The sequence below is a fragment of the Talaromyces marneffei genome, chromosome 3 (assembly GCF_009556855.1).
Source record: "Talaromyces marneffei chromosome 3, complete sequence".
Classification (NCBI taxonomy): Eukaryota; Fungi; Ascomycota; class Eurotiomycetes; order Eurotiales; family Trichocomaceae; genus Talaromyces; species Talaromyces marneffei.
Window position 1 is genome coordinate 2,784,709 of NC_072350.1, and position 24,191 is coordinate 2,808,899.

General features: G+C 46.7%; 6 protein-coding genes across 6 annotated transcripts; 3 read left to right on the forward strand and 3 right to left on the reverse strand.

Annotated features, from left to right (window-relative positions):
* Positions 1-2,388: 2,388 nt before the first annotated feature.
* EYB26_004747 (uncharacterized protein) lies at positions 2,389-4,678 on the reverse strand (the record flags this gene model as incomplete). Its single annotated transcript, XM_054264038.1, has 5 exons — positions 2,389-2,475; positions 2,532-3,664; positions 3,712-4,110; positions 4,158-4,183; positions 4,239-4,678. The coding sequence occupies 5 exons, from the start codon at positions 4,676-4,678 to the stop codon at positions 2,389-2,391; spliced, it is 2,085 nt and encodes a 694-aa protein (XP_054120013.1).
* Positions 4,679-6,188: 1,510 nt separating this feature from the next.
* On the forward strand, positions 6,189-7,479 carry EYB26_004748 (uncharacterized protein; the record flags this gene model as incomplete). Its single annotated transcript, XM_054264039.1, has 2 exons — positions 6,189-6,240; positions 6,539-7,479. 2 exons carry the CDS (start codon positions 6,189-6,191, stop codon positions 7,477-7,479), a joined length of 993 nt encoding a protein of 330 aa, XP_054120014.1.
* Positions 7,480-7,616: 137 nt separating this feature from the next.
* EYB26_004749 (uncharacterized protein) lies at positions 7,617-9,260 on the reverse strand (the record flags this gene model as incomplete). The annotated part of the gene is made up of 2 exons (XM_054264040.1): positions 7,617-8,648; positions 8,697-9,260. 2 exons carry the CDS (start codon positions 9,258-9,260, stop codon positions 7,617-7,619), a joined length of 1,596 nt encoding a protein of 531 aa, XP_054120015.1.
* A 6,543-nt stretch (positions 9,261-15,803) lies between these two features.
* Positions 15,804-16,578, forward strand: EYB26_004750 (uncharacterized protein; the record flags this gene model as incomplete). The annotated part of the gene is made up of 3 exons (XM_054264041.1): positions 15,804-16,115; positions 16,184-16,356; positions 16,425-16,578. 3 exons carry the CDS (start codon positions 15,804-15,806, stop codon positions 16,576-16,578), a joined length of 639 nt encoding a protein of 212 aa, XP_054120016.1.
* Positions 16,579-19,051: 2,473 nt separating this feature from the next.
* EYB26_004751 (uncharacterized protein) lies at positions 19,052-20,713 on the forward strand (the record flags this gene model as incomplete). Its single annotated transcript, XM_054264042.1, has 3 exons — positions 19,052-19,273; positions 19,327-19,543; positions 19,608-20,713. The coding sequence occupies 3 exons, from the start codon at positions 19,052-19,054 to the stop codon at positions 20,711-20,713; spliced, it is 1,545 nt and encodes a 514-aa protein (XP_054120017.1).
* A 1,803-nt stretch (positions 20,714-22,516) lies between these two features.
* EYB26_004752 (uncharacterized protein) lies at positions 22,517-23,775 on the reverse strand (the record flags this gene model as incomplete). The annotated part of the gene is made up of 4 exons (XM_054264043.1): positions 22,517-22,807; positions 22,860-23,361; positions 23,419-23,680; positions 23,763-23,775. 4 exons carry the CDS (start codon positions 23,773-23,775, stop codon positions 22,517-22,519), a joined length of 1,068 nt encoding a protein of 355 aa, XP_054120018.1.
* Between the last annotated feature and the right edge of the window lie 416 nt (positions 23,776-24,191).

Consider the following 24,191-nt stretch of genomic DNA (forward strand, 5'->3'; position numbering starts at 1 on the left):
ACAACCCAAGTCATGAGACCCTAAACCGAAGTAATTCTAGTCCTCCAGCGCTAATATTGGTACATCAGTCATTGTGCATATCGGAGTCCGACAATATGATAGCTTGCTTCATGGCCAATCAGAGAAAGGGGAAAGCTGTGATTTGAAGGTTATACTATCAGATTGTTTGATGAGTAGGTCAATCGACTATAGTATTAGCTGGGCAAGTAGTGAGGGGTACATTCAATCTCTTTGTTTGATAGCAAGCTTATAAATTCGTCATGACCCCAGCAGTCACTCTGTTTTGAGATTTCAACTCAGCGAAGAGCTTCTATTCGAGTACTTCCTCCTTGTGCGTTGATTTCTGAAGCTTTTTTTACATGTCAACTACCACGTGGCTACGAACTGGAAGAAGAGTCACACAAAATTCCTTTCTCGTACGACAAAGATGTATGTCGGTGGGGCATTGGAGATGATGAAGGGTTTCTCGGCCAAAGTGGGCGTATCTCTCTAATCTTCGAAGGCATTCCAGTCGGCGATGTTGCGGGCCGACGACGTAGACTACGACGGCTCTCCGGCAAGAGCAACCTATCTCTCAGGTCTACCAGACATATACCTCGAAGTCGGACAGCTAAGATGTCTTTCTCTATGACACCATCGCCTACGCTCGCAATCTGTCTAAGGGAGGCACGGATGTTGAGCTGCATGTTTACCCGGGATGTTGCCATACTTTTGACAAGGTTTCAAGAGATGGACAGGCGACAAAACGGGCGTTGGATAATAGGTATATATACCTGAAGAGTTTTTGAGGGCAATCATCAATTGATATATTCGGAGAGATGATGGGCCGTAACCATGATAATATCAGTAACGGCTAGAAGATAGAGATTTTCTGCGGCGCAAGGACAAACTAGCTTAATGTAATTTCTGGTCTTGTAACTATCTTCTGTAGTTCGTATGTAGCTCGTTCTGAGGCATTGATGACCTATTCAGTCTTAAAGCGTTACCACCTTCCAGCAAGAATTCGCCACGTTTGTTTTGTAATACATCGGCGTGATTCGGTAGCTCCGTAGAGTTGCTGATTGTCGTCTCCTTCGAGTGTGGGAGGCGAGAAAGGTCCGCTGAACCTCTTTGTCCAATCTGTGCGAGGTTGTCGTTTTGTCGTTGTTCAATGGGAGTCACTCGACGACAAGCGGCCTAGTTTATGCTTTCCATCGTTTCGCTGATCGACAACTCTGATTGATTGTGTGAATAATTTCGATCGACCCAGCTCACGGCTCCCTCCATTCTGTAATCACCAAATTGTTCTATTCCCTTCTATTTTGGGACACTCTCATTTCTCCCTCTCAACACTGACAATCTTCACATTCATCTTCTTCTCCAACTCCCCCTTTTGCTGCTCAGTCGGTACCAGACCCAGCGCAGACTCGATTTGTGGCGAAGCCGTCATTCCGATTCCTGCCCAAGCCATGAGTCCGATGCCGAAGAGGAGGCGGGTTCGGGGGGAGAGGTTTTTGTATGAACTAGATGAAAACACGGGTGTTAGTTCTGCTGTTCAATTGAAGGGAATGGATGAGTTGGGTGGGATTGGCGTGCCTCCAGAAAGACATCCTCGATAAATTGGCTCGATTGATTCTTATTTCAGCGCGAAGTCAGGTTTGGCTCAAGTTTTTGCGATTGAGGTGGTTCTAGAGATTGGAGACAAGGAGGGCAATGGTACGGTTTCCGCTAAAAGCATAACTAGTTAACTAGTTATTCCGCCGCAACATCATATTACATAAGCGTTATATTCCTCGATTGGAGTTAGTTAACTAACTAACCAAGTTAAGTTAGTTACCTTACGACAAGAATAGGGGTTAACAATATAAAAATAATGCTGAATCTTGTAAAGGATCAGTATTGTATTCCCTGCCCAGTTTGCTGCAATTGGGGTGGAGCGATAGTTGTGAGGAGCTTCTTACAAATCGAGATACGCATGTAACTCTGCATCGAAATAATCAGACTTGAAATATCAACTAGATAAGATCAATTAATAAACACAGAGCTATTTAACAACTAGATAGTAAGAAGAACGAAGAATACAAACTCCAGATCAGTCACAGCAGTAAACAAACAACAATAGTTAGAATCACGCTCATCATACAGATAGGTAGCTGTCTCATTCCGTTTCTTTCTCTTTCTCATCCCCAGGATTCATCTCATCTGATGCAGTCGCTAATAAGATAGCAAAATGTAAAATCAGATTGCAACGCTGAAGAGATAGGTATACCCCAACCATTAAACTGGATTGTTGTACCGGTGAGCAATACATATTAACATGACATGCTCCCTATTGCATAGCCTCTTTCATTCTTTGTTTGTCCTCCATCTCGCTTGCCTTTTGCTGTTTGCAACCTCGTTTCGTCTCGTCTATGACCCGTACGCTTTGTCGATATCGGCTTTGAAGTGATTGACGATCTTCTTGCGTTGAAGCTTTTGAGCCGCGGTGGTGTATCCCTGTTATCAATTAGCATATATCCAGGCAAAGACTTGTGGTAAGATGGAAGACTAACGTTCTGTGGGTTCCATTCCTCGTCAGACAAGACGATTCCACTAATGATTTCAATACCCCGAAGCTTGCCAGCCCTGCCTGCATTCTGCAATTCCTTCAGGATAGCTGACTTGAGCTTCTCGTTGTGCACTAGAAGCTCTAGAGTCTGTCCCTCAATACCTTGCGACTTTGCCATCTTCTGCAGCTCAGCCTCAAGTGGTACGATGATGGCGATGGGCGTGCTTTGGTTCTCTGCAGCGTAGATGCAGATGTTTGCCACGACAGGGTGTGCACGGTACACAGACTCCAGCTTCTCCAATGCAATGTACTCTCCGTTCAAGGTCTTGACCAAGTTCTTCTTACGGTCAATGACGCGCAAGTGGCCGTACTTGTCGAATTCACCAATGTCACCAGTTCGGAACCAGCCGTCTTCAGTGATTGCATCCTTGGTCTCTGCTTCATTCTCATAATAGCCCCCGGTGACACTGCTACCACGGATGAGAATTTCTCCTTGTGGGGGGTCGTTCTTCACGGAGTATCCTGCGTCCAAATAGTCAACCAGCTTGATTTCAATAGATGCGGGGATGTCGCCAAGCGCCTCTGGGTTCCATGCCAATGGGTCTTGGAGCGCGCCCATGGCAGTGGTCTCAGTCAAACCGTATCCACTGATCATTGGCGCAATGGCATAAGAGATGAACTTCAATGTATCCTTTGCAATGGGGCCGCCGCCGTTCATCAGGAGACGAAGACGACCTCCGGTTGCTTCGCGCAATTTCTTGAAAACAACAGCGTCCAATACCCCAGAACCAGGCAAGTGATTTTGCATCAAGAATTGCTTAGCGGACAAGGCACCCCAGAACATGTTCTTGGCAACAAAGCTGGCCTTGTTGAGTTGGGTCAAAATACCCTTCTTGACGGTCTCGAAAACGGCCGGCACTCCAACGAGGATAGTCGGCTTGAATTCTCGAATGTCGCCCTTGCAGTTTCTCACGGAGCTATCGGATAGTGTTCTAGGGTTTCCGTAACCCATGGTGCCTCCCCAGAACATGCAAGCATTTTCGAAGACGAATTCCAGAATATGGGCGAGAGGAAGGTAGGTCAACAACGAATCGCCCGGTCCGATGTATGGGCCAACGATAACGGTAACACCGGCAACTATTATCATCAGCTTTGGAAATCTACAGTGAAGAAAACGAACATACCAGCAGCAACTACGTTCTCATGCGACAACGACACACCCTTTGGTACGCCAGTCGATCCGGAAGTGTACATGATACAGCAAAGCTCCTCAGGCTTGGGTGGGACAGGGTCAACTGGGGTTTCCTCGCCTGCCTTGACTACATCATCAAAGCTGATAACATTGAGATGATTGTACTCCGACTTGAGCTTGTCGAGATCTGCTTGGTTCACTTCTGCGCCCCCGGTGTTGTAGATGACATGTTTGATGTTGGGAATATCTTTGAGGATGCTGGTGAGAGATGGAATGAGACCGGGGTCTAGGAAGATGGCGTCACTCTTAGTTTGTTTGAGGGAATGACTCAATCCTTCTTCTCCGAGGGTGTCGTATGCGGTGACGAAGGTTACGGACTGGGATGCAGCACCTGCACACGTGAGTTTCATTTCCGATATGATATGGCATAATACTTACCATGAGCCATAGCGAACCAGTTTGCACTATAATCATCAGCAGCTATTTTTTTTTCAACAGGGCAGTAGTCGTCAAGCTCACCTAGTAGCAGCATAAAGATGCAATCTGTTACCCTTCTCAAGACCCAGCTTGCGCAACCCAGAACCAAGCTGCAAGACAAGCTTCTCAAACTCAACAAAGGACAAATATTCGTAGCCGCTGAGCTCGAAATAAGTCCATTTCTTTTCAACTTCTTGCTCCACGCCGTCGACAATCTTCTTCACTTTTTTGTTCTCAATGTGCGTGCCGACGATACGCCGGGATCCGACACATTTGGCGTTACCGAAGGTTTTGGCACCCCTCCGGAGGATATCGTGGATAGTCGCAACATCATCGGCAGGGCGAGAGATGAGTTTGTCTTTTGCGGCTGGGTTTCGGCGGGGGATGGTTTCGCCTTCCACAGGTTCGTAGCCGGTTGCTTCGACTGTGAAGGGCGCTCGTTTTGTCATACGAGGTTGGAGGTGGACGTCGCGGCTCGCCATTTTGATTGATGGAGGTATGGAGATGGTGGGAGGAGAATGTTGAGTATAGACGGGAGGAAATCGATGGGGGAAGAGTTCCTTTTAGCCTTCAAGCCGCCTCGAAAGGAACAGGTCAGTGATTCCACTAGAGATACGATACGTCAGAGCTTTTTCGGGTAGGAGTCACTCTCGCTGCGCCGCAAGAGTTTACTTACGGTGATGTTTCTTGGCTGGTGAAACGAGATCCCGAGCAAAAAAAAATGGTTGAACTCAAAAGAAAAAGAAAATAACAAACAAAGAAATAAATTCTGGCAACAGCAGAATGAGGATCAGGTATGAGGCCCTGGCAAGCGACGTTTTGGCAGAGAGAGAAAAGGGAGGAGAAGAGAGCCCAGACTTGGCCTAGCTAAATTAACTTAACTGCGACGTAGTATGACTTAATTCGGGTGGCTTGCTTAGAGCTTTGCTCCTCTTATTTCCCACTATTTTCCACGCTACTTAATATTTCTTGGCGTTTCCTTTATCGCAAGTTTGCCTTTTGGTCCTTTAGCCTGTTCAGTACCGAGTCCAGCACTGGCTCTTAATTCTACTGGTCCTACCGGTAACAAGGTTCGAGGTGTATTACGTTGCGTGTAGTTAACTATACGTTGCGTGAGCGTGTCCGGAGTACCTTACCACGCAGCTGGGCGTCAGGGCATACGGACTCTACGGAGCAGACTGGCCGAATGGTACGTACCGTCTGTGCGTCCTTGGGCCTGTTAGGTTTCCACATAAAAAAGTAAACATAGAGGCCTTACCCTCGATTAAAGATATGTGGGCTATCGCGCCTATCCTGGAGCTTCTGCTATCTTACTCCGTAGTATTCTTCGTTACAAAAAGGGTGTATTTATTTGTTGTGGACACTTGGACTCTTTGATGACGTCCGTCTGGAATCTGTCGGCGAAAATGAAATTCTGTGTTCTGATTGGCTGATAGGGCCCTAGCCGCAGGGGAGGACCCTGATTGGCCCATTTGTTTGTTGGGGTTAGCGTCCCAACCTACTGCAAGTATTACGGTTTTACGTAGTACGTACCTCGTAGTTGCTGTAATTTAACTTCACCTTAGTGACTTTACCGAGTAAGAAACGGAAGAGAGGTTTCATATTCTGCGGGAGTGTGATGAAGTAGGCCAAGATGATAGCCGTACAACACTACCTGGGCTCCAGCAGAGCTCTAAGACAAGGCATATCTTTAGAGCATTCCAACATGCGATTGTATTGGCTGTGTACGATGTAAAAATATACCATAGTAATACATTCAAAATACTCCGTACCCATCCCGATGCCATGCGGGGTAAAATTCTCTCCTCTCCTTTTTCCAACAATCCACTGGTTCACCCAGCATCCATTCATCTCTGTTCCATAGTCCATACAGCCGATCCATGTCACGCGAGGGGGAGTCCAGAGGGCTACTACATGCTTCGTAGTATATGCTGACCAACAATTACTCCATAAGTTAGTAACGAAGGACAGACACAACCGGGGGCAATCGCAATGTTGGACTTTCTATCGTCCATTGGTGAGGAAGTCGCTGATGCCGAGGAAGGTACGTACGTGAGTCGATTAGTTACCCCAAGCAATCGATCTTGCGCCGAGGTATATTATATAGTGCATATGACGTGACATCTGGAGTCTGCCCTATGCATATAATAATTATGCATGTTGTACGGAGTAACTACTGCGTGTTATCTCCTGGAGTGCTAGCATGTCCTTTGCCCTTTTTCGGCAATAAGAAAAAGGAGAACATGTGACCATTCCAGCCCTATCTTGACGACCCTATCTCACCACACCTACTTTTACATCGCAAATCTGAAATATGCATGCAATTAGCTAATCGACTACAGAATCCTTCCTCCTCTTCTCTCGCACAATCCCCTCCAACAACCTAGGCTTCCTAAACTCCCGTGCGACAACAATAGACCTCACAATCAATTCGCACGACTACACGATCCACCAATCCCCCACACTACTCTCCTCAACACGCGACGGAGGGACCACAGGCGCCGTACTATGGAAAATCACGCCTTTATTTGCTTCATGGATTTCCTCAACATCCACAAACCCATTCTGGACTTCGCGGCAGGTCTTGGGGGCTGATGCGGCAGTGATTGAACTCGGCTGCGGCATTTCGGGCCTCGTAGCGCTCACACTTGCGCCATTGGTGAGGAAGTATGTGGCCACTGATCAGGAGTATGTGCGGAGATTCTTTAGGCAGAATATCGATGAGAATCGGCCGACCTCCTCGAAAAAGGGCACATCAAAAAAAGCGCGAACAGCAGCAGCCAATGCAAAACGCGGGAAAGATACCACCGCCGCTACCAGCAGCAGTAATATAGAATTCATCCCACTGGATTGGGAACTGGATATCCCACGGAACGAGACTCTGCATGGCGATGACACCACCGACGAAAAGGGATTTGATATGGTGATATCCTGCGACTGCATATATAACGAAGCGCTCATTCCATCCTTTGTGCGCACATGCGCCGATATCTGTCTTTTACGGTCTGGTGCCAACAAACAACAAAACGATGGCAACGAGGAAGAGAAAAATCCGACGATGGCGATAATAGCGCAACAGCAGCGGTCACCGGATGTGTTTGAGGCGTGGTTAAGAGAGACATTGAGATATTTTCGGGTTTGGAGGGTCGAGAAATTCGATGTATCACCCTCATCCGAAGCGACGCCGGAAAGTAGTGGTGGTAGTAGTGGGCTAGGGGATGGGAGTGGGTATGTGGTACATGTTTTAGTGCTCAGGGATGATTTACCGAGTAGTTGTTCTTAAAATAGAGTTATTATTAATTTTTTGAAATTCGTTGTATTATAGTACTTAGACGATATGTTTTTAACAACATATGGGGAATCTAACAAGAAACGTCTATAATCAATCAAAGATTTTCGAGGGTCGAGGTTTCATAATGATTAGACCTGAATCGTCCGCCCAGCCAGGACTGCCGCCGCCGCTGCGTCTTCGGCAGTGGTGGTGGCTATTACAGACTCATTCTCTGTTAGTGCCGGTGCTGCGGTATCAGAACCGTCTGGGATGGAGGACTTCTTCGCCCAGTGATCGTTTGTGACATCACCGTCAATCATGGATGCGATGCTGGCCTTATTCGAAGACGGTTGTTCGACAACGGCAGACGCAGATGTAACCGGACTACCTGTCTCCTCCTTTTTCACAGTATTCTCCCGCAGCGATAGGCCATTATTAAGATGATTAAGTTGATTGGTATTATGATCATCATGGATATCAGATGCCGATGTCGAATATGCATCCTCCTCTTCGTCCACGTCGGGTTCCGTATGCACCGATCCTCCACGACTATTCCCCGACGAATCTCTTTTCAAGCTGGGTCGTTGTGGCCGCGGCGCATTAGGGTCATAGACAGTCCCACAAACTTCCAACGCACGAGATTGACTACCCAGTGTACGGTCTTTGTGCTTTTTGGTCAAATGGCACATGAATCCGTGCAAGGTGACGAAATCGGATTTGCCGCAGTCTGGGGCCGGACAGTCGAGGTACACGAGTCGGCCGTCCGAGGGACGTTTCCACAGTGCTCGACCCTCTGCATCGTAGGTTGCGGGTCGACCATGTCGCTCGCCCCAGGCCTCTGCATTTTTGATGGTGTACTTTTGCTTCTTTCGGAATGTGTTGCCGTGTGGATTTGACATGATTGAGGTACTTGGGGCTGGGGCCATTGGCGTGGGTTGTTGACTGATTGTAGGAGGTGATGGGTTATGGGATTGTTGTTGGTGTTGGTGTTGGTGTGGTGGCGGTGCCCTCAGATCTGATGGCCGTGGCTCAGGGGGGGTCTGTTGTTTGAAAAACGCTAATGTTGTGGCAGCACTTGTTTCTGATAAACGTCGCGGTGCTGGTGCAGGCGGTGACTCCATCTGACCGTCCAGCAAGCCCATGGATTCCCTTTTTAGTCTTTTTCTCCGTCGTCGCAATTCCTATCTATGATTAGTATTATGAAATTATCAAACAGACGCCTGACAAACCTCTTCTTCAGCCTCGGCTCTCTCAGTCACCATACGAAACTCTTCGTCTTCCCGTCTTCTCATAGCAAGCATATGGGCCCGAGCTGCCGCACGACTACCCTCTTCTTGTTCAATCTGCCGTAACCGAGCCTCGATCTGGTCCAACTGGGATGTCATTGGAACAGGGAGTATAGGTGGATGAGACGGGGGACGAGAAGGCGGTCCTGGTTGTTGTGTATGTTGTTGAGGATTTTGTTGTTGTTGTTGTTGATGTTGCTGCGATGGCGGTGCTGACTGAGGCTGAAGATGTTGGTGCTGATGCTGTTGGTATTGGTGGGGCGCAGGAGCTGGTGGAAGAGGAGGTGGAAGGGAACCAGTAGAGTGTTGATGAGGTGGCGGATGATCCTGATACGGAGATCCATATGGACGATGGTATGGTGGTGGTCCTGAAGGTGTCGAGCCAGGTCCGTTTGGATTAATGGCTATGGGATGGAATCGAGGCAGATTCATGTTGTGGCCGGGAGCATGGCCGTTGAGACCTGGGTCTCCAACAGGTGGAGGAGCTGCTGGAGGAGCAGCAGACATGTTGACTATTTTTATCAGTATAGCTGAGCAGATAGACCCTTCTTGAAGCGTTCAATTACCTTCACCCCGTATGTGCAATCAAGATAAATTAAGTTCAAACAAGTCCCTCGATTTTTCAACGCTTAGATTCGTCCCTGTCCAAGGAGAAGCCAGTCACGAGATATACACCCTCCTGTGAATGAAGGAAGCATTCACAAGAAGAACCCCTATGATCCTGGCGTAGGGAGAAGGACAGGAGGGATGCCGATTCAGTCAAGGAAAGGAAAGGAACAAACAAACAAATCCACAATCGTGGATTACGTGAGGATGGGCCCAATCAAACCAGGCTGGAGCAATCAGAGCTAATTTTCCAGACCACCCAATGGCTATAGAAGATGCAACCAAGGAAAAGAAAAGCTGGAAACAGAGAAAATCCCAAGAACAGAGAAAGTAAAAGAAAAGAAGAAAAGTGAAGCGTTGCGAGAAAAGAATCATAGGCCAGCAGCCAATGTAAGAAAATGCTAAAAAAGTGGAGTCGGCTTTTTTCTATTTTTTTCTTGAAATAGATGCCCCTAGCCGCTTTGGGGCGCCTGGGAGGCTTCGCAGGCGGCAGGTCAGCACTGCTAATTTCCAGCCGGGTGCGCTATGAGACTGTCGGTAACTTAGTTAAAGTCTACGCAGTAACTAGTTAGTACGTCGTAGTCAGCCAGTTGGGATCTGGATTGAGTTCGCTAACACAGGAGATCGAGTCGATGTCAGGTCCGACTATTGGCTGTGTATGTGAGGAGAGCCAGGAGAGCCAGGGACTCAGGCCGACCAACAAAGTCACACTAGTGGACAGTGGACAGGGGAAGTCTAGACTTTGACGTAGTTACTATTGGACCGATCCTCACGGAGCATGCAAAGAGCAGCAAGTGGCTTGAGAAGATTCGTCAAGCTACTACAGAGGGTGTATTGAATGGTAGTGTGATGAATGACAATTCTTCAAGCTAATTCTCTAGCTTAGCATGATGACAATATGTAGGTCTAGATCTGTCACGTTCCGATATTTTTTCTCATTGGCGGGCGATCGAGTGGAACAACCAATAGTCGCTTCACCCGAGAAGTACTTTTTCTTTTTGCTGTCAATAGTTTTTATTGCTCTGGCCAATCAGACGCTGCAAACCCAAATATACAAGAAATTAGCCCGCGCATCGCTGGCCACTAGCGGAAAACAGTGTCGTCTGTTGGGTACTTCGTAGTGCGTTGTACGTAAATCATTTTTCGATGATCGTGGTACTTGGTGAGAACCAGCTACCATAACAGAGAATTGTATGCTAAATGTGATGAATGTGATGAATGTCTTCTCGACACATCAGAAATCTCGCATTGATCTGGCTGCGGACTAACCCAATTTCGTTAGTGCGCTGGGTCCACCTACCCAAACTGTCGGATTGCATCGTTTTGCTCTGTTCAAAGCATTGCAAATCGGACTGTTGGCCATTGCTTTCATTCGTCGATCGTTGTCTTTGCTGGACAACGTTGGCATGCACGATGCTAGAAGAAGATGGAAGATATGATGCATGGTTGGTTGTATCGTCTGCAAGCGTCCTACCTAACCGCATTTAGTATATATCGCCTCGTTGTCTCGTACTACTTGAATCATCTACCGTAACTTAATAGGTCAGATAGTAGTAAATACAGTTTCTGGGATAGTATTGTAGAGTCCTATACTCCTATTCAGTGGTAGGACTTCGCATTGACCCAGTACAAGCAAGAATCTCCATTATGGATGTGTGGATCGATCAGTTGACAGCACCCCAGGCTGGGGGCACTGACATATACAATCATGGCAAGAGTACATAGATCAGAAAACAAAGCGTCCAATCTATGGATAATAAATAACCCACATATGTTCTTAGTAGGTTACGTATCTTCTGTAGATTAGACCCAGTAACACGATTTACCAGTTGACATTCTACACATATACGCTGTGTCCAAAGCCATGTACGTATCACATGTAGAAACAGACAGAACAAGGTTTTTTTTTTTAAAGTTTGGATTTGCCACACTTCTAGACCTGCATCTTCAAATGTTGTCTTTCGAATTAAAATTATTTACTACGTGAGTTTCTGTTTTGCAACAGATGTTCTAGTAGTTCCTAGTTAAACAATTGGCAAACATTTATTGACGTTGAATCTTTTAGAATTGCGCATTTATCAGCTGTAAGTGTAACTAACTATATTTCCATTATTCTATCTAACCCCTGCCAGAGCAACCCAGGAGATAACTAACTAACTAGTCAGTCAACTTAGTGAGTTAACTAACTAACTAAGTTAGTTAATTAAAATTCAGAAACCAGATGATTTACGTAATCAAGAAAGGTCCAATTCAGCCAATCAAAGTTATAAATCCGCTGTTTACTGCGCATTGTTTAACTACTTGATTATTGATTACCTTCCTTACCGCCACGTACGCAGGCATAACCTATCTCCCTATCCACATAACTCTGTATGATGGGGGTTTCCAACTTCTTAAGTAAGCAGCCGTACACCATGTGGCATTTTTTGCAGCAAATACCTCGTATATGATACATGAGCTTGTATACAAAGGAGCTGAGATGGGTCCAAACCACTGGGCCAATGATGTTGTTATGTAATATATATCTTGCCTATATGTTGGTTTATCCCGGTCCTAACACCACAAGTTAGGATAGGATAGGCTAGTCCAATGCAGCCTAAGAGTGAGCTGATCAATATGATAAGATGACTTCCAATTGATAACTGATTCCCAAGAGCTATCTAGAGGCGTACGTCGGCCGTATATAAGCCTACGCGGTGCCTTTGTAAAGGCACCTCCAACAGGTGTTTGTTTAACGTACAACAAGGGCTGAGACATGAGTCATACAGTGGAACAAGGGGTAACAAGGAATATGAGGCTATTCCCGGTTCATGAAACATACATGTCAAAGTCCTTTGGAGCTCCGTAAAGCGTTGCAGAATGAGCTTTGTTCCGTACCCGGAGGTGGTGAAACGTTGCTCCGCTTGGTGCTCCGGATCCATGAGATAGACGTACAAACACTATAGTTAATGCATAGGGTGACTACCCTCCATGGGAGGATTCTTGAGAACAGCTTGCTAAACCCGATGGTAATTGATTCCATCAACATTCAAACGCTCTCTCAGCCGCTCCTTCACAAGAGGTATCATTTGAGTGAAAAAAAATTCGAATTTGGGTTCTCCATTAGAAGTCGTGAAAGATAAAATAAGAATATATCAGGAGAAGCATAGTAACGTGTCCCATCACTGTGAGTTCGATGGAGTAGCGTTTGGTAAACCCAGTCTTTGGTTACTTTCAATGCAATATGTTCGCCTTCGCCATACCTGTAAACGAGCCGGAGGATATTCACACACGCTGCCGAGTCTGTGCGGGGCCTGTTTTGTTCAAAATATACCTAACTTTTCGTTAGATTTCTGTTCATATATAGACATGGTAATTGAATCGTGATTGTACTTGAACTATCCCATCAGGATTAACGAAGCTCAAGATCTCTTCTATCACCTCTCGTGCTGCAGAGGGTTCCTTGGCAAGACCACCAGTGCAAGACTAGCTGTGTCTGTATCATCAGGACACCCCCCCGGAACGAGATGCTGTTCTCCTACGCCGAACGGTGAGAAGATGTCTCGGATGGGTAAGGAGTGTAAATTACCTATGAGGAAGTTCCATGTTTTGTCTCGAGGCTCGAGATCGACTAGGCTCCTGTGGTACAGAATCAGTAGAAGATAAACCCAGCCAATATCCGAAAAGGAAAACATACTCAACTTCCATCATCTCATAAATGAGCAGTTGGGAGAAATTATCCCGCACGATGAGTCCATTGTTGGTAACAGAGTGCATCTTCTTGAGAGACTTGGTTAGGAATGCAAATCTGCGCTCTATTTGATCCCCAACCACGCTCAAAAGCCCACGCTCAAGGGTTTCGTGGCTGTTGCAAACGATACCATGAGCTCCTAAAGACAGAGCCGCCAGGGTATTTTCCTTATTTCTTTCAACGAAAATAGCCTGGCAAGACTGCGTTCGGGGCGAGTCAAGAAGGTACTTATAAAAGCGTAGTTCGGGCCTGCACATTCCCACCTTATGGGGAATAAAGATATATTCAAAAATCAGCTCGGTAAGCCCGGCTAAATATCCAACTGATACTCATGTGTTGAGGAGACATCATGGTGCGTGCCACATGTGCATAGCAGACTCAAATGATGATGATGATGCTGCTGCTGCTGCAAATCTGAAATAAGATCTTGTGTTTCCAAATTCAAGGTAGGCTCCGGGATTTTTGACGCCTTGGTGACAACTGAACTCATTACCACAAATCCGTAGCAGTCGATAGCTTTTATTAATCCATACTGGGACGGTTTCAAAATAAGAGAAGATCTGAAGTGTATTTGTATCCGATGAAAGTCTTGTAAGAACTTGACAAGAATCCTGAGCCCGGAAGTGACCCGTCATCTCGTATATAACGCTTGTCCGTAATCTTGTCATCCTCATTTAGAGCCGGAAATCATTATTGTTTTGAAAATATTCGTCATCGTATCCTACCCCCCATGCTGAAGTTTGGCTAAACGTGTTGTCCTGGTATGTCTCAGCTTGCTGCTTGACTATCAAACCCGGGAACTGTCGCAACAAAATGCGCCACAGAATGAAGGTTTTACGCTTGGACTATCTTGGCCATACTCAGGTCAGAAATGGATAGTGATGAGGAAATCTTTACTGTTTAAGACAGATTGCAGAGGAAACATCAGCTGACGATCACCGAAACTGTCTCTATTTTTTTCTTTTTCTTTTTCTTCTTCTTTTTGGATTTAGGGCCAACTCGTCGATGAGCGTCATTACTTCTCAAGATTTGAGGTCCCCTACAACTTGGCTTATCATAGGCTCATGCTTATTTCGGTTGGCAATATCGGAAAGAATCATTCAAAAAGCAAGAAGCCATCTGAGGTAAAGATATATACACCGCTCTCGATAGGTCAACCAGACTACCAAGCGTATGATACCTTTTTTGACTGGCAGAGTACCTAACGATTCTTCACACGGTTCCTGCGAGATGACAAAATGGAAAAAGTTCACAAGCCATGTTGCTGTCAACACAATCAAAGCGGTTAATAGGTCATCCGAGGTCTAAATCGATAACTAGAAGAGTTCCAATACAAAAACAAAGTTTGGCACTAGGATCGTACAGTCGCTTGATAGGGTTAGCTCTGGATCGCATTACCATACCGTACGGTACATTACACAATCCATCTTGGGGTTGGTGTCACAGCTCGATCTCGAATCAATAATTATTTCCCTGAAATCGCCTCCTCTAGCCGGTGTAACTGCTGATCATGTCCTTGGCCCACAGGTCACTCTATTTTGAGACGAGCTGACGCGTTATCACCTATCGGAAAATCAAAACCATATGGCCTTCTGCTAGCGGGCATTGGTGACGCATCTGCAATCAGTTGATGCAAGAACAAAGATGAAGGGAGTATCAGAAGGTATTCTGCGTATTATCCTGGTAGAATAGTTTCAGGGAATATGTCATCTTTCGCTCATCCAAGAAAAAGGTCTCTGAAATCCGGGGCTTTGCATACCTATTCCAGAGCGAGGCGTCGAAATATTTAAGACGAATGGTCTCATTCAGTACTTGCTCTGTTGACTGGGGTTTAAGCAAGATGACAACACTGTATTATTGCGTGCCTACTGTGGACTGTCTCCCGCACGAGTTCTTCGTCCTGACAGAGGTACTGATTTGAGATCCCAGCTTATCGGCCTCTTCTTGTGGGTTATTGTTAAGAATGCCTACCTAAGCCCACTAGCCAGATCTCCAGGCCCAAAGATAGCAGCCTGTTAAAATATCCCCAATCTATACTGGTGCATGACCGGACAGACCCATTACAAGCTCAAAGAGTTACATGATAAATACGGGAATGTCGTGCGTACCGGCCCTACATCTCTTGTATATCGGAGTCCCCAAGCATGGACGGACATCTATGGCCACCGCAAGTCTAGTGCTGGCTCTTTCCTGAAAGATCCAACCTTCTATCCCTAGGGTCGCCTTGGGCCCGAACATCGCTAATGCCGATGAGGCTACCCACACACGACAACGACGCTTAATATCGCCAGCCTTTTCGGAGAGAGCTCTGTGTAGCCAAGAGATCCTACGTCGATCTATTGGTAGATCGGCTTCGTGATGAAATTGCTTCGTCTCGAGAAACGCTCGACATCGCACGATGGTATAATTTTACTACCTTTGATTTGATTGGAGATCTTGCATTCGGCGAGCTCTTCAATTGCCTTCATGACAAAACATACCACCCATGGGTTGAGGCTGTATTTGTGAGCACAAAGGTCGGCGTGTTACGGCGTCCACTCAACGTCTACCCATTCCTCGTCCCGGTCGTGAACTTCTTTATTCCAAGAAGAATGGCAGAAATGCGTGAAAATCATCTGAAAATGAGCGCGGAAAAGCTTCGTCGTCGCTTGGCAGTGAAGACAGACTGCCCAGACTTTATTAGTTACTTTCTTCCGACCCATGGCGAATAGTCAATGACGGCGAAGGAGATTGAAGCTAATGCATCTATTTTGATCCTTGGGGGTAGTGAGACTACAGCCGGCCTTCTCGCAGCCCTTACTTACTACATGCTTTCAACACCCGCGGCGTATAAGAAACTCTCAGATGAGATTCGAGGGTCATTTCGATCCTATGAGGATATTGACTTTCAGGGTCTGCGTCACTTCCCATATCTCAATGCTGCTCTGGAGGAGAGTCTTCGTATCTATCCACCGGCTCCTGGAACCCTTCCACGCATCGTTCCCAAGGGTGGTGCTTTCATTGATGGTGAATTCATTCCAGAGGGAGTAAGTCAATATTGAACTTCCCTTACTTACAAGAGGCTTTGTAGAAAGCGTTACTTAAATCACAGCAGGTATCAGTATCTGGAGCCCATTACTCAGCCTACCACGCAGAATGTTACTTCAGAGATGCAGACTCGTTTAGTCCAGACCGCTGGTTGGATAGTCGCGACACACGATTTGAAAAAGATTGTCGCGGGGTGTTGCAACCATTCTCACTCGGCCTGAGAGACTGTGTCGGGAGGAAGTGAGTTTTATCATATCATAAAATTGGTCGTGATGTAGGGTTGCTGATGGCTACTTTTAAAATTCTAGTCTTGCGCATGCTGAGATGAGACTGATAGCAGCAAAAATCATTTGGAGTTTTGACATAGTCCTGGAGGAGAGCTCAAACGGGTGGAATATTCAAAAGTCTTACACTATTTGGGAGAGAAAACCGCTGTTTGTTAAACTATCTCTAGCTCAGTAGTGGATGGGGATGCATACTAATGCACCGAATGACGGACACTATTAGAGGCTCGTACATACGAATCGACTTATTCGGGTTTCAGGGTGCTTTCCACATAAGTGGAATCGAGACATCATTGAGATAGTAGAAGACAGCCTCGAGAGTAGAGTTAGTATCTAATGCTCATATAACACAGAAAATTTATGATAATCTAGTTTCGGATTATCTTCTTCACGGACTTTCCCCCGAGCCGACAATGTCTTTCGGGGGCCTCCCCATTCCTTTTGTCTTGATATCAATTGTTCAGGACTCAATTAGACATTGTAATGCTCGGCAATAGACAATAAAATCAGTCTTCTCAAAAATGGGTTTTCCCGTATATGCAGCAATGTTTCAAAATCACAGACTCACTCATAGCTAGCTCTGCCTGGTATTTCGTGGTCCCCGTAACAAAGACAAAGATCATACTCCCCGCTTCACCATCATACGGAGCCGGCCGGTGTCAGAGATGTTATATGGGGTCAGCTCTAGGGTCTAGAAGATCTTGATTCTCGGCGGATCTCGCTCTGTGTCGATGCAGTGGTTGGTAGCATAGGCTTGCATGATCGACGCGAGTAAATTGTGCGGATTGTGAAAACAGTCTAGGAAGAATGACTTTGCTTTTTGTACACACGTGGGCGGGCATGTACCTGCCTCGCATATTGGTTGCCAGGTCGTTTCTTCCGAGATTGATAGCGGAAGCCCTAATCATGCATATGCTCTGTCTATATCTTTATTCCTAGACAAAACAACTTAACAACCTTCCAACTGCCTACTATACAACATTGCACGTGGAATCAATGAAAGTGAATGTCCTCAGAGTTGACGCCATCCAGATTTTTATTCGGTTATGCTGGAGTAGCGCTAAGAGAGAATGCATTTATAAAACTACATACCTAATAATATCGGCCACGCGATGATGAATCACAGATAATGCATCTCAGCGGGGTATGAACAAGTCGATCTCCTTTTTTGCTATGTACGTACTAGCCAGCAATGCTGATCAGCTTATTTAGTACCTACCCCAGACTAACGGCGTGGTGTATAGTATATACGTACAGGGAGGCTCCGCCGGCGGGACAGGGGATCGGAGAGTTCCGTTTCTACTCCCTCCGATGGGCACCGTAGCGCTCCGGATTTATTATTCGCTAGGACTTGTTTCAAGGTGCGCGCTGCATGGCAGGGGCATGAGATAACCATGTCGAGCTGAAAATGAAGATGAATAATAGCTACTATGGCTCAAATGTTGAGTGTACGAATATGTCGACAATGAGCGTGGAGTAAACATGGGCCAGCCCCATTGTTCAATAAATACTCCGTAGTTAGTTGTTGATAGAAACACTTCCAGCGATCGTGATTGGACGAGGTTCCATCTATCAATATCATATACGTATTCAGTTAGTATCTTCAGCCACCTGCTATTGATAATCGGCATGTGTCACCAACATTGAATGTAACGTGTATGGGGTACTCGTACAAAGTTCTGCAAACCGATCAACCGGGAACACCGTGTTACGTAAAAAGGTTAACGGAGTGGATGGTTGCCACAAATGAAATCATCTGTGCTTTGAGATGACTCGATTTGAAGCTGAGACCAAATACATTGCGCAGTGGCGATCTGGAGATACTGAAACCGGCTCGTTTCCGATGCAATCCAATGCATTGCATTCTATTCATCTCGATTCATTGCACCGAGTTAAGTTACAATGCACGGGGGCGGGAGCGGCCGAAGTGTCGCTCGCAGACAGATAGGGGACAGGGTTGGCGTTGAGGCTAAGGAGGATAGCTTGAGCGTTATCTTTGTGACATTTCTCTATGTCTTCAAGTGATTAATCGCTGGTAGTAAACAGGGCCTCTGATTGGGCGCAATGCTTATCAGCGCCACAGTTGATACGCGAACTTTACGCAGCTTAAGAGCTAGCTTGGCAGTGCTTGCTTGGGACATGTCGCCCGCCCGCCAATCAGCGCGCCTCGCAGATCGGCTTCTCTCTCAATCGGGCCTAGTGCAGTCAAAGCCCACGCGACGGAGGCTCCACTCCTAGCCCATGTCGCTTACCATGCCGCGCTGCTGATTGGCTGACAAGGGGGAGGGGCCATATTGTAACTGATAATGGTCCGCTCCTTCTAGATGTAGAATACCTGGATACCACCTTCCCTCTGCTGGCTCCACTCAAGATAATCCCGGGAACGAATAGAGAAAAGAAAAAAAAATTGTTCGGGCTCGCACACGCGACTCGACAAGTAATATATTAATGTCTATCTATCCTTCCCTTCTCCTCCTCCTTATGACTCTTTTTTCGTGTCGTTGAGTTGATCAATCGTCAATCCCCCTTCACTTGGGCCGTGTCCCTCCGTTTCTACGCAGTCGTCGATCATCGTTACGTATTCGTTCGATCTTGACTACCCAGCCCTGGTCACAGTACGTACGTAGTAAGACGACCACATACACGACACAATGTCCGGAAGCGATTTAGCAGCGGATGTTGAGAAACATCCCGCTAACAACTACTATGAGGATCATTCTGGCGCGGTCCCCGGGGAGACCTTCGAATATGGCAATTCCTGGTACGCCAAAATGCAGCGTTTCGCTGGAAAGCTCAACGTCGAACAGAGAGGTATTGAGCGGGTGCCGGATAATGAGCGAACGGATACTTCGTATTTGAACGTGGGAAGCATGGTGCGTTGTATATGAATATATTGTCGCACATTAACATACTGAGACTTCTCAAGTGGCTCGCCGCCAACATGGTCGTGACATCGTTCGCTATCGGTGTGCTGGGACAATCGGTCTTCTACTGCGGTTTCGTCGACGGTATCCTGACCGTTTTGTTCTTCAATATACTCGGTGTCATGACGGTCTGCTTCTTCTCTGTCTTCGGCGCTGAATTCGGCTTGCGTCAGATGGTGGTGTCCCGTTTCTGGTTCGGTTGGTGGGGTGTCAAGCTCAGTATGACGATCTCTCTGCATGAAGATACAGTTTATGACATCCGTGCTAATATAGACTCTCGCAGTCGCCTTCTTCAATGTGCTCGCTTGTATTGGTTGGTCGTCTGCAAACTCGATTGTCGGTGCCCAGTTGATTGTTGCCGTGAACCCTGATGTACCTGGTGCCGTCGGAATTGTTATCATTGCCATCTGCACTCTAGTCATTACCTTCTTCGGCTACAAGGTCGTTCACGCCTACGAATTCTGGAGCTGGATCCCTACCTTCATCATTTTCCTGATCGTCTTGGGAGTGTTTGCTCATTCTGGAGACTTCTACAACGTCCCCTGGGAAGTCGGCAAGGCTGAAATGGGTTCCGTCCTCTCTTTCGGTGCAACTGTCTATGGTTTCGCTACCGGCTGGACTAGTTATGCCGCTGACTACACGGTTTACCAGCCATCAAACCGCAGCCGATGGTTGATCTTCTTGTCGACCGCTGTCGGACTACTCTTCCCTCTACTCTTCGTCGAGATGCTTGGTGTTGCTGTCATGACTGCCACAACAATCAACGGCGGTGACAACAAATATGCCCTTGGCTACGAACAGTCCGGCACTGGTGGTCTTTTGGGAGCTGTACTCTTTGGTCCCTTGGGTGGATTCGGCAAGTTCTGTGTTGTCATCCTTGCCTTGTCGATCATCGCCAACAACTGCCCCAACATTTACTCCGTCAGTCTTACTCTCTTTGTGTTGGCCCGCTGGACTCGCAAAATCCCCCGCTTCGTCTACACCGTCATCGCTACCGGTGTTTATATTGCCATTGCCATCCCTGGATATAGCCATTACGAAACCGTCTTGGAAACCTTTATGACCTTTATCGGTTATTGGCTCGCCATCTACGAAGGTATCGGCATCGCCGACCATTTCGTCATCAGGCGCGGTTTTAGTGGATACATCCCTGAACACTACGACCAACCTGACAAGCTCCCCCCCGGTATCGCTGCCATCTTCGCTTTCTGCTGCGGTATTGCCGGTATGATTACTGGTATGAGCCAGACTTGGTATGTTGGACCTATCGCTCTCTATGCTGGCGAGGCTCCGTTCGGTGGAGATGTTGGTTTTGAACTTGGATTCGCTTTTGCGGCGGTTGGTTACCTGATTGCTCGTCCTATTGAGATGAGAATTTTTGGACGATAGATTGTTTGTATATAAAACGATTTGATAGTTAATGCATCTCCTTTATTCAACTCTTCAAGCACTTTTCCAGGAGTATATTCACCTTAGTACGTAGATGCCGTCCTGTTGGGACTTTGTCTTGGATAGACTCAAACATGGGACCAAGTTAAAGATTGGATCTGAAGTGTAGCAAAGCCTTCAAGATTATAGTATGCTCGTACTAGATAATGAGTGTTTATTTGCATGCATAAATTGGCAACCTTAGAAACGAAACTATTGTCTTGGTTAGCTAACTAGTTAACTAACATGTGGATGGCCCAGCAACAAGACGAATCCCAATCCAGCCTCAACTTAGGGCTAATACCCTACCCTCCCATTCCGCTCACCATCACGTGATCCGTGTCCCACAACTCCTCGCTTACAACCAATTCCCGCCGGGTACGAGACGGCGCCAAGCCTCTTGCACCAAACCGGGTTTAAGGGCACACAAAACTACTTCCCGCCTACCGAGCGCTTCGCTGTTACTCCCCCTTCGAACGACGACACGACAACTTTTCGCCAACCCACCCACCAAGCCGAATCTCCCGATCACCGTCGAGATAATCCTCTGAAAAGACAAAATGGCGCACGAGAACGTTTGGTACAGTCGCCCACGCACATACGGCAAGGGCAGCCGTGAATGGTAAGGATTTATCTTTGTGAATTGTTCGTTGCGCTTGGGACTGGGCTTGATGGTTGGGAAATGGGAGAAGAGACAATGCTGGGAGAAGAAAAAATGACAAAAATCAAAATTGGAAAATGATGATTTGGATTCGTCGAGATATGAGTGAAGGACATGCATGCTACAGGGACATGGAAACAGGACATTGGGGAAGGACCATCAAGCGCCAGGACCTATGCGAAAACAAAAACCACGATGCGTTCTTTACAACTCGCATGCTAACGTATGTTTTTTTTTTTTTTTTTTTTGCTAGCCGTGTCTGCGCTCACAAGGCCGGTCTCATCCGCAAGTACGGATTGTTGGTTTGCCGTCAGGTTAGTCTCGAATCCATCCTTCAACAAGTCTACGACATTTCCCACTGACCGGTTTCTTTTCTGGTGTATAGTGCTTCCGTGAAAAGTCCTCAGACATCGGTTTCGTCAAGTACCGATAAACGCCTCGCCTTTCCCCTCAACCAAATTCACAAAAAATAAACGATAAATTTGATTTTCGGCAATGGAAAATGGGAAAAGTGCATGGATTGATGGATTGATGGATCGACGAGAACTTTTACTCTTATCATACGCCCCGCTCTTCTCCAAAGACTCCTCGTGTGTGTTCAAATATGGGAGCTTTTCTCGAAAGATTGATGGATAGATGGGAAAATGAAAAGGGAAAGGGATGGGGTTGTGATTATGATGGAAGATAATTATTTTTTGCCTGTTCACAGATTATTGACATAATGTGAATCCAGAATGGCATGGTTCTTTTAACCCTTTTTTTCTAGACTACGTACTCTCAATGTGATTTGGGTATTGGAAGTTGATGAAGCTTGGTCATTTCTCACAATTTTCTGCGATGCATTAAAACTGGGTGAATGAGGAGGTTTGTTCTTGGTATGGCAATGGTCGACTCCTTTTCGACTCTCATGATTGCTGCAGGTGTGGCGATACACGCTGCCGCCGAGGTATAATGATATATGGAAGGCCGTTGAAAAATTCTAGTCATGGACGACAACACGCAATACGCTCGTAGTTCAGAGAAACCAAAATGCATCGGACAAGTAATAGATGATGCAAGGCTACAAAAATATGCTAAATACACCAAAATAAAGGAAAAACTATTTACAACTTAGCAATCATCTTCTGGCCCTTTTGTAACCAGGCAGAAGCATCAGTCACAAGCTCATCAACAATAGCCTTGGCAGTCTTCTTCTCCGTGACAACAGCGGCAACCTTGCCCATAAGGAAGGGCTGGGCATTGTCCAAGTACTCGTCATCAACGTCATCGGGCAAGTTCTCAAGGTCGTGCTCGACGGGAATGATTCCCTTAGAGGTGAGGTCTTTGATTTCTTGGGAGCGGTTTTCTTCCCAGTTGGTGATGTATGCGTTGTTGCGGACGCGGAGGGGGCGGCCCTGGTAGATGTTAGTGACGAGTTATAAATAGTGGAAAAGAGAATGGACGTACAGTGAAGATAATGGTTCGGATATTGTCGTCAAATCCAGCAGTGCGAACAGCCTCCTTGTGAGCCTCAGATGCACCAGCCTCCTCGGACAAAATGAATCGAGTACCAATCCAAACAGCCGAAGCACCAAGCATCAAGGCCGCAGCAACGGACTGACCGCTAAACAAACCGCCGGCAGCAATAACCTGCACTGGCGCACCGGTCAAGGGACTCTTGTGTCCTTGCACGAGCTTGGCAACGGTTGGGATGAGCACGGTGGTGGGGACATCACCAGTGTGACCACCACCTTCACCACCCTGGGCGCAGATGATGTCGGCGCCGAGCTCGAGGCACTTCTTGACGTGTTTGGGGTGTCCGATCATGTTCATGTAGAGAATGCCGGCCTTGTGGAGTTTCTCTACGACGTGCTTGGGTGGGACACCAACAGCACAGACGAAGAGCTTGGCTCCGCTCTCAATGATGATATCAATAAGCTCGTTGAGCTTTCCTTTGGTGTAGTCATGGCTGGGACAAAAATTAGCTTCCCCGCAAACAATTTGCATGTGATCGAGAAAAACATACTTGGTCTTTCGTGCATTACCGCCAACCTGAGGCAAAAGCAGGTCAACACCAAATGGCGCACTCTTATCGTTGAGGTATCCCTTCAATTCATCGAGTTGCTCGCGGAGCATTTCTGGGGTGTATCCAATACCACCAATGACGCCGAGACCACCGGCATTGGTGACGGCAGCAGCGAGCTTAGGTCCCGCGGCCACGTTCATACCAGCCAGGAGGACTGGGTGGTTGATCTTGAGAAGATCGGTGATGGGAGTACGGAGAATCTCTGTTCATTAAAATATCGTCAGCTCGTGATTCTGCCATTTGTGCTCGTTGAGGTGATGTTAGCAGCAGGGATAAGAACTCACGTGGAGATGCCATGGTTACAATATGTCGATGTTCGTCGGTTGGTATAGGGATATAAGCAGGAAAAGGAGTTGATGGAAAATATAAAATGTATGTCAAGGATAAAAGATGAATATGGAAGGATGAAGACGTAACGTGGAGGTCGGCTAACAGTTGGAAGTTGGAAGTTATTAAGCGGCGTGCAAGAATTACGGCCGAGGCACTTTTTGGCGACGGATTAGCTTATGAAGGGTGTCTGCCGGGCGGGTCCCTCGACAAAATACCTCGGCACCCCGAAAGCTGGGGAAGCCGTCTGTGATTGGTTGATTTGTCGGTGCTTGAGGTTTGGCCGTTTGGTGCATTCTATTTTATCTTCCGAATACTTGATCAGTCATCATTTATGGCTGTGCCTTACGTACAAAAATGGCAGGTGTTTTCCTTTGCGATCGGAT